The sequence below is a fragment of the Nematolebias whitei genome, chromosome 13 (assembly GCF_014905685.2).
Source record: "Nematolebias whitei isolate Nwh7 chromosome 13, NemWhi1, whole genome shotgun sequence".
Classification (NCBI taxonomy): domain Eukaryota; kingdom Metazoa; phylum Chordata; class Actinopteri; order Cyprinodontiformes; family Rivulidae; genus Nematolebias; species Nematolebias whitei.
In genome coordinates, this window is record NC_056510.1 from 5,285,901 (window position 1) to 5,295,835 (window position 9,935).

At 42.2% G+C, this 9,935-nt stretch overlaps 1 protein-coding gene across 16 annotated transcripts in view; it reads left to right on the top strand.

Moving 5' to 3' along the window:
- ttn.2 (titin, tandem duplicate 2) overlaps positions 1–9,935 on the top strand; it is a 202,703-nt gene that overhangs the window by 69,960 nt on the left and 122,808 nt on the right. For 9 of the 16 annotated variants that reach the window (XM_037686800.1, XM_037686801.1, XM_037686803.1 and 6 more), the window contains 8 exons: positions 1–110; positions 257–448; positions 693–806; positions 1,389–1,487; positions 1,771–2,232; positions 2,652–2,726; positions 2,931–3,545; positions 3,795–3,854. In XM_037686800.1, the coding sequence (XP_037542728.1) occupies positions 1–110; positions 257–448; positions 693–806; positions 1,389–1,487; positions 1,771–2,232; positions 2,652–2,726; positions 2,931–3,545; positions 3,795–3,854 (1,727 nt within the window). The remainder of the gene's footprint in view (positions 111–256; positions 449–692; positions 807–1,388; positions 1,488–1,770; positions 2,233–2,651; positions 2,727–2,930; positions 3,546–3,794; positions 3,855–9,935) is intronic. The other 7 variants (XM_037686808.1, XM_037686810.1, XM_037686813.1 and 4 more) reach the window with 4 other exon arrangements.

Below are 9,935 nucleotides of genomic sequence, written 5' to 3' on the forward strand. Positions count from 1 at the left end.
CAAGACTAAACCTGCTCCAGCTCCAAAGGCTGAGCCAGAACCCAAGATTAAGCCTGCTCCAGCTCCAAAGGCTGAACCTGAAGTGACACCAGTGGAGCCTCCATCCAAAGGTAATTCTGTTCTGGTTGTATGTTTTCAGGTCCGATTGTGTCTCTTCTTGAAACATAAACTGTGTTCAGCTTCACACTTTGAAGCAAATCTTTAGCGGTTCTGAACGGTTGTGTTTGATCTGAAAATGTCTGAATGTCACTTTAAGCCCCCGAAGAGGCTCCAAAGACCAAACCAGGACCAACAGTAACCAAGCCAGTACCTGAAGTCCTCAAACCAAAGGCAGAACCAGAGAAAACAAAACCAGAAGTCCGTAAACTTGAGCCTCCGACCACAAAGCCCGAAGCTTTAGTATCAAAACCTGAACCAGCACCAGTACCAAAGGAACCTGAGAGAAAAGGTACAGAACATCTGCGGCTGGAGTTTTTCTTCATCATCAGACTAACTCCTCTGTCCATGTGTGCCGGGTGCTCTTATGTGTTTGTTCAGTTCATCTAAAAAAGTTCTGCATCCTTTAAATCCAGAAACTGACCCGTCACCGGTTCTGTTGTGTCTCATAAACCTTTAACTTCTTACTCTGAGAGCAGCAGTCATTTCTGCTGGCAGAGCCTACAGCGTAACATCCATGCCATGTTCTTTTAAAGTTCTAGAAGAACCAAAGAAGAGGAAGGAGTTGTCTCCTCCTCCTCCTTCTCCTCCTCCTGTCCCTCAGAAGGTCCAAATTGAAGCAGAAGAACCAAAGAAGAAACCACTTAAAGGTATCTGAAGCTCATGAAACTTAAAAATTAACCTCTTCAACTCTTCTGTGCTTGTTCAGTATCCAACATCTGTTTGACAGTCGTCCTGCGTCCAGTGTCTGTCCAACATCTCTTATATTAGACCAACGTCCATCTCATGCTTATTTAATGCAGATCTGATGTGCTCAACGTCCAACGTCCATCTAGCATCTAATCTGTTTTGTCTGTTATTTTACTTTGATCTAATAACTGTCTAGCATCCGTCTGTCTATCCAATGTCTTTTCAAAGTTTGCCTCTCGTCTGTCTCACATCTGTCTCGTGTCTGCCTCTCGCTTGTCTCGTGTCTGCCTCTCGCTTGTCTCGTGTCTGCCTCTCGTTTGATATTTTTGGTTTTTACCGTCTGGTAGTTGTTTTCATGTTCAGCTGTTGTTGTTTTTCAGGCTCAGAATTTTTTTTAAAGTTTTTAATTTTATTTTAGTCAACTTCGTCTTTCTGACTAACGAGTTCTGACTCTTTCTGCTCGGTTGAGTTCTTTTTATTTTTCCTCTTGAAACCGAGTCCACTGACAGGCTCTTAAATGTTTGTGAAAAAACTTTTTAAAGTTCCCGTGGAAGAAAAAGTCCCGGTGCCTCCACGAGCAGCAAAGAAACCTGAACCCGAAGTCGTTCCTCCCAAAGAAGAACTGGCTCAGAAAGAAAAAGGTACTCTTGTTTCCACGACGTTTCCTCCATAACAAACTAAACCTGCTTCCCTTCATCAAACATCTGATGAGGTTTCTGTAAACCTCATTAAAGAGTCCTCTGGTCCATTTGGACCAAGATCTTTCTGTTCAGAAGACTAATCTCTTGTATCTTGATGAGTAACTCAGCTTTTTTACTTCCTGTCTCTAACGTGTCTCTAGCGTGTCCTTAACGTGTGCGTCAGCACATTCTTCTCTTCTTTAGTCATGTCTTCTGAATGTTTCTGTGTTAAACCCTCTTAAAGCTCTGAAGCCCAAACAGAAACCCCAAGAGTTGCTGGAAAAGGTCCCTCTGAAGGTCTCTGAGGAGGCGGTGGTGTTGGAGACCAAACCTGAGTCTGTACCAGACAGAAAACCTCTGAGGAAACCTGAGGTGAAGGAAAAACCTCCTGAGAAGATCCCAGACGAGGTGGTGACACCTGAGAGAAGGCTGGAGGAAACTCCAAAGGTGGTCATTGCAAAGATTCCAGAAGAACCTCCAGAGAAAGTAGAGGAGAAGGTTCCTTCTCAGGGGAAACTTGATAAGGTTCCTCAGAAGGAGACTGAAGAGAAGAAGCCACCTGAAAAGGTCAAAGTGAAGCCTGAAGACGTAAAACCTGAACAGGTGAAGAAACAACCAGAGAAGATATCTGTGTCACAAAAGGTTCCTGCTAAAATCCCTGAGAAGGTCCAAGCTAAACGGGCACCAGAAGAACTTGGTCCTAAAGGTACTTCTGACACAAAGCTGCGCTCTTCTTCAGCAACAGTTCTGCAGCACTCTTCATCACTGAGACGAAGAACTGAAGGTTCTGCTTTAGGTGGTGTCGCAGCGACGTGCTGACAGCTTCTCCTGCTCAGTTAAAATCAGTACACAACAAAACATCAGAACCTAAAAGGTTCTGCAGACTTTAAATCCCCATCCTCCACAAAACGTTCTGAGAAGCATCTTAAAGAGAACCCATCTGATGTGACACCATCCATGAGCAGAACCTTTTCATAGTTCTCCAGTGGATCTGAAAAGTGTTGAGCTGTTGCCTCTTCTAACAGTTTCTCTTCTGTTCCTGTCTGAGGTCTTGGTTCTGTCTGTTAACCGTCTAAATGTTCTTCTTCTCACCATCTTGTACTGAAAACTGATTGAATCTTAAAGAAACCCAAGTCCAGAAGATTGAGAAGATTGAGAGGATCAAAGATCAAGAGATCCAACCGTTTGTTCCTGGAGAAGGTACTGAACATCAGCAGAACTAGTTTTCCATCTTTTAACCTTCACCTTTAACACCTGGTGATAACCTGGATCATCATCATCTGATGATAATCTGGATTATCATCTGAACAAATCTGTGCAGTAACCTCTTCTAACGTATGTCTCTGTGTCTCACCTCTTGGCGTCGCCACATGACGCCTCTTCTTCGTCAACTCTTAAAATCAGAAACTCGTCTTGTCCGGACGGAGCAAAGACAAGAAGCTGGGAGGAAACGGGAAGATCATCTCGTTCCACAGGAAGTCCCTCACACCAAGGAGGAGGATGAACGGGATGAAGATCGGGACATCTTAGCTGTAACAGAATCAGAGGAACGAAGGTCTGAGCTCAGAGGACAATCTGTTACCGACTCTTCAACCAGGAAACTTGGAACCGTTTCAAAACCTCCAGAAAAACCAGGTTCAGTCGCTGAAGCTGAACTCGTTAAACCTGCAGCAGAGATCCAAACTTCAGATGCCCCCGAGAAAAAACACAGCAAAGAACCAGAAATAAAAACCACGTCAGCAGAGACAGAACCGGTCCAACCCAGAACCACTCCAATACCTGACGCATCAGTTAGACAGAAACCAGAGAGGAAGGTTCAATCTGATGCAACAGTGGAGGTAGAACGGCACAGAGTTCCTTCAGAAGAGTCGGTAACAGACTTGAAGCTGACGAGACCAAAGAAGACCAGACAGGAGACCGAGTCTGAGCTCCAGACGTCTGCAGATGTTTCTGCTCAGACCTTCAGAAAACCTTCAGCCTCTGTGGAACCAAAGGAAGAGAAGATTTCTACAGTCAGAGGTATCCAGAGAGAAATGTGCGCATCATTTTCATGTTCACCACACTCTGCAGAACCTCAGGTTCTGGTTCTGGTCTTGTGTGTGACACCTTCAGGAACCACCACAGTTTCACCTCCACACATCTTTGCCACATTTTGTTCATTTGTTTTCTTCACGTCACAGACAACTGATTTATTTAATCTTTTTTCAAATGAAAACTCTTTTTTTTACGTCTGTTATTTTTTTATCCTCTTAAAAAAATCTTTTAAAGAAACTGAAGACAAATCTGAGGCGGTCAGAAGTCCTGCAGCTGAAACAAAGCTGAAGAAAGGTAGACCACCTGAACTCTTTGATGTTTATATCCAGTCCTCACGTCTTATTTACCTCCACCTGTCTGTTTGTCTTGTTCCCTCTAATCTCTTGGCACCGCCTCGTGGTGCTTCTTCTTCAAAACTTTAAATCTTTCTCTGCTCCTTTACCGGACGAACCAAAAGGATCCTGGACTGAAAGAGACGCGACGAGAGAAGAAACTGACCCTAAACCTGTTGTGGCTCACAAAGACCGTGAAAGACCGGCTGAAGGTTCTGAAACTATCAAACAAATTGCCGTTACTGACGGTTTAAAGACATCCGGCTCCAAAATTAGATTTATCCCTGAAACTGACCAAAATGTTGTCAGGACAGGAAGTAAAAAACAGAAAATAATTCAGGAGGATAAAACTAAATCTGACAAGTTTCCCAAACAGAAAACTGTCTCTAAACATATTAAAGAAGTTCAGACTCCTAAAGCCAGAGCTGTAACATCAGTCAGACCCGGTTCTGATCCACAGCAGGAAGTTTCAGACATTATCAGACAGAGAGGAAAAGGTGACCCGGAATCATCAGGGAGGGAAACTGATTCGTTCTTTATGACAGACAGAAAGCTTTCAGACAAACCTGAAGAAAATGATTCTTCAGAGGTTAGAACAGTTGAGGACGTTTCTTCTGAAGCTGTGAAAGTTCAAACTAAAGAAACGGATGAAAAACCGATGAAGATCAGGACTGAAAGACTGAGGCAGCAGACAGGCGATGAAGACGAGGCAGAGCTTCAGAACCAAAACGTTAGAGTTGGTTCAAACAAAAAAAGTAAAGTTTCTGCTTCAGCTTTAAAAGGTAAAGTTCAGGCTTCTCCTGAAAAAAACCACCAGGTTCCTGATTCTGGTTCTTCAGCTGCTCCTGCAGAAACACGTGATTTAGGGAATGTTTCTCTGCAGGAATCGATTTTTATAAAAACTAAAGAGGCTGCAGACACAGAAACCATCGTGCGTCGGGATAAAACTCAGACTGAAGACGACCAAAGAGACGGTTTTAAAGAACTGATCTCAGAACGTCATGGAGAAACATCTGACGCCTCTTCAGAGGCAGCTGGGCTTGAACTAACAGAGACCGGCTTCATTAGAGACAAAAGTTTCTCTGTTTCTCCTCTAAAACAGGAGAAGGCTAAAACAAAAGTTTATGTTACAAACACAAAGAAAGAAAGTCCTGAAAAACTGTCAAACATCAGAAGAACTGAAGTTTCAACCACTGAAGGTCAAATTAACAAGCCAGAAGCAGCTCCAGAGAGAACGTTTTTAAAAACTGAAGGTGTTGATGACAAACAGGAAGCTTTAAAACCTGTTTCAGTTCAGGAAAGAACTGACCAAATCAACGTCATTAAAGACGACAAACTGAAGAAACTGGTCCTCAAACATCCAGCAGCTCGTCAGGAAACTGTAAAAACTGGAACAAACAAACTGATCAACATCAGCAGAGTCAAAAACAAAACATCTAAAGTTTCTACTCCTGAAGAGATGAAACCAGAACCAGTCCAAAGAAACATTTCAGGTAAATCCATTGAGGAAGGTTTAACTTCTAAAGAAGATGCAACACAACAAATCAGGTCAAAAACCACCGTATTTCAAAATCAAACTCAAACTGTGGCTGAGGTCAGAGATGAGAAGCTGAAACGACAGAATAAAGTTTCAGTTAAAGTCATGAAGGAGGAAACTTCTACAGAAGAACCAGCAGGAACCACAAGACCTGAATCTAAACTCAAAGACTCTCTAACAGAAGAGCATGAGTTCTCCAGACCCAAACCAGACAAGAAAACTCAACCAAAGGTAGTCACAGTTAAAGATACATCTCAAACAGACAGAACCAGAGATGGAACACCAGAACTAGAGCTTCAATCCAGAGTCTCAACTGTTCCTGTTGTTACGTTTGATGTTCAAAAGTCTTGGCTGGAGAAAGAAACTCAAAAAAAGTTTCACAGAAACCAAAAGGTGGTCCAGCCTGAAGGCAGCACCTCACCTGGAGGAACACTGATGAAGACGGCAGACACTGGAGATCTGACACAAGAACTTCATTTCCCCAAAGTCCAGCTTACAGACAGAGAACATCTGACTGAGGAGACAGAAACTAAACGAGAACCAGAGAAGAAGGTGGAAGTTGATGCTTCAAGGGAAGGACCACTGATGAAGATGAAGAAGTTTCAGAAGTTACCAAAGTCAGAAGAACCACCAGAACAGATTCGGTCCTCTGAAGTCCTTGTTTTAGACAGACGAGATCTAACTAAAGAGACTGAAACTGAACAGGAACCAGAGAAGATACTGGGCACTGATGCTTCAAAGGAAGGAACACAAGTCAAGATGAAGAGGCTTCAGAAGTTACCAAATAAGAAACATCTGAAAGAACTTCAGTCACTCAAAGTCCATCTTAAAGACAGAGAACATCTGACAGAGGGGACAGAAACCAAACCAGAAGCAGAGAAGATGGTGTATGTTGATACTTCAACGAAACAAACAATGATGAACTTACCAAAAACTGAAGATTTGAGAGATGAGGTTAATTTACCCAAAGTTCTGGTAACAGCTGGAGAACGTCTAACTAAAGAGACAGAAACTGAACCAGAACCAGAGAAGATACTGGACGTTGATTCTTCAAAGGAAGGACCACTGTTTAAGAGGTTTCAGAAATTACTGAAGACTGAAGAACCACTAGAAGAACTTAAATTCCTTCAAACCCAGGTTCCATGCAGAGAACGTCTCATTCAGGAGACAGAACCCAAACAGAAACCAGAGAAGATACTGTACAGTGATGCTTCAAAGAAAACTGGACCGGATGATGAACCAGTTCCACATAAAACAAACAGGCATCATGAAGACAAAGGATTCAGAGCTGAAGAAGTCCAGCAGATCAGAGATATCAGTCAGTCTGAAGGCCGTCAGTCAGAAGATAGTTTTACAAAAACCACAGATTTTCAATCAAAGAAAGATCAAGTTTCTCCTCCTGAGCAGAAGAAGGAACGAGTTAGACATGAGATCAATGTAGAATATGAGAAAACAGACAGAAGTAACAAGGTCAGAGAAACCAGGGAGGAACCTGAGAAGTTCTCATCATCTGTAGGACCAACGAGGCCAGAACAACAGCAATTATCCACTGAAGACATCCAAAACCAAGACGGTGAAGATAAAAAAGTCAGCATTGTCAAAGAAACAGATTTAAAACCTCCTGGAGGAGGATTGATCTCAAACTCCAAACAAATCGCAGATAAACAAACTAAAACCAAAGACAAAACAGGGAAACATCAGAGCAAAGTGATGGACAGAACCAGAACTCCTCCATGTGAGGAGAGAAACATTCAACAGGAACAACTTGAAACAGAACCGATCCTTCTAACAAGAAATGACTTTACAGAACCAAACATGGCAAAGGAGAAGGGTTCCTTCAAGGTGGGTGATGACCTGAAGAAAAATCCAGAAGCAGCTGAGCAGATGAAGGTTGTTCCAGTAAAGAAATCAAAACCTCTCAGAGAAAAAGACCACAGGTTGGAGAAAAGTTCAAAACTGACAGCAGAGCCGTCCAGCTCCATGGTTCTAAAACATGAATATGGAAATGTTTTTCCATTTGATGGAGCCAAAGCACAACAGGAACAGAAGTTTTCTGTGGCTCCGGTGATGGAGGTGACTTCTGAAAGATCTCAGGTGGTCTTAGAAAAAGAACCAGGAACACTTAAGTTTCAGAAAGATTTCAAACCTCCTCAACAGGAGGTTCAGTCAAAGACTGGAACTGTCAAAGATGAACATGGTCGCGTTTCTCTATTTGGACCAGAACAGGAACAGGAACAACATGAGAGGAGTTCAGCTGGTGCTGTGATGGAGGTGTCTTCTGAGAAACATCTCCTGACCAGAGTTTATCAATCTGACAGTCGTCAGAGATTTATGGTTCCAGACAAACTAATGGCCGAAGCTGACAAAACAGGAAGTAAAACGTATAAATCAGTAAAACTAGAGTCTGCTGACAGAGAGGTAAGGCTATCAGAAGAGGATAGTCTGTTAGCAGGGGTCAAAGGTCAGTTAAAAACTGAAAACTTCTCATTTATTGAGGAAGAAATACAAACAGGAAGTCCAACTAAGAAAACAACATGTGTGAAAGTTAAATTCAGGGAACAGGAATCAGACAGAGGGCAGGTTGAAGGTATAAATACCCACACGGTTCCTCCAGATGTATTCTCAACGCAGCAGCAAACAGATGAAACGGCTTCGGAAACATCTGGAACAGCTGCAAAACTTAAAATCCTATCGGCTACAAACAGGGAACATCTTTCAGATACCCCCCAGAGATCTGATCCTCCTTATGGTCCGATCAAATGGGTCACGCCAAGAAACAAGACCATTTATAAAAACACAGATGATAAAAAAGAAAAAATATATCGGGTTCAAGATAATAAAATAAAGAGCGAGACAAAGTTTGACTCACTGCTGTGTGAGAGAGTCACAGTAAAAACTGATGCAGCAGAAGAAGCAGAAACCAAACCCATATTGAGCAGAACTACAGAATCATCTGTACCTGAAGTTATCTTTAAAGACGAAGATAAAAGACAAGAACTTTATATCACCACAGATGGTCTCACAGTCCTATTAACCCCGGACATTAGAGCTCTAATGTCTGCTAACGTCACAGAGAAAGAGCGATCGGTAATCACACCAAGAATAGGCTATCAGAACCAATATCCACCCAAGGAAATATTTGAGCCTTCAGTAACAGAGCCTTCAGTATTAGAGTCTTCAGAAACAGAGCCTTCAGTATTAGAGACTTCAGTATTAGAGTCTTCAGTATTAGAGTCTTCAGTACCAGAGCCTTCAGTACCAGAGCCTTCAGTAACGGAGCCTTCAGTATTAGTGACTTCAGTATTAGAGTCTTCAGTAGTAGAGTCTTCAGTACCAGAGTCTTCAGTAACAGAGCCTTCAGTATTAGAGACTTCAGTATCAGAGCCTTCAGAAACAGAGCCTTCAGTACCAGAGCTTTCAGAAACAGAGCCTTCAGTAGTGGAACCTTCAGTAACAGAGCCTTCAGTAAGAGAGCCTTCAGTACTAGAGCCTTCAGAAACAGAGCCTTCAGTATTAGGGCCTTTGTTACCAGAGCGTTTAGTAACAGAACTTTCAGTACTAGAGCATTCAGAACCAGAGCCTTCAGAAACAGAGCCTTCAGTAACAGAGCCTTCAGCATCAGAACCTTCAGTAACAGAGCTTTCAATTACAGAGCATTTAGTAACAACATTTTCATTATCAGAGCCTTCAGCATTAGAACATTCAGTATCAGAGCCTTCAGTAACAGACCATTCTGTATCAGAGCCAGCATCAGACCCTTCAGTAACAGATCCTTTAATTACAGAACATCCAGTTACAGAGCTTTCAATTACTGATCATTCAGTAACAGAACTTTCACTATCAGAGCCTTCAATAACAAAGCCTTTCATAACAGAGCCTTCAGCAACAGAGCCTTCAGTAACAGAATATTCAATATCAGAGCCTTCATTAACAGAGCCTTCAGTATCAGATCCTTCAGTAACAAAACATTCAGTAGCAGAGCCTTCAGTATCAGAGCCTTCAGTAGCAGAGACTTTAGTAACAAAGCATTCAGTACCAGAGCCTTCAGTATCAGATCCTTCAGTAACAAAACATTCAGTACCAGAGCCTTCAGTTTCAGAGACTTTAGTAACAAAACATTCAGTAACAGAGCCTTCAGTATCAGAGACTTTAGTAACACAACATTCAATAACAGAGCCTTCAGTATCAGATCCTTCAGTAACACAACATTCAGTAACAGAGCCTTCAGTATCAGAGACTTTAGTAACAAAACATTCAATAACAGAGCCTTTTGTATCAGAGCCTTCAGTATCCGATTCTTCAGTAACAAAACATTCAGTAACAGAGCCTTTAGTATCAGAGTCTTTAGTATCAGACCCTTCAGTAACAAAGCATTCAGTGACAGAACCTTTAGTATCAGAGCCTTCAGTATCAGAGCCTTCAGTATCAGAGCCTTCAGTAACAAAACATTCAGTGACAGAGCCTTTAGTATCAGAGACTTCAGTATCAGAGACTTCAGTAACAAAA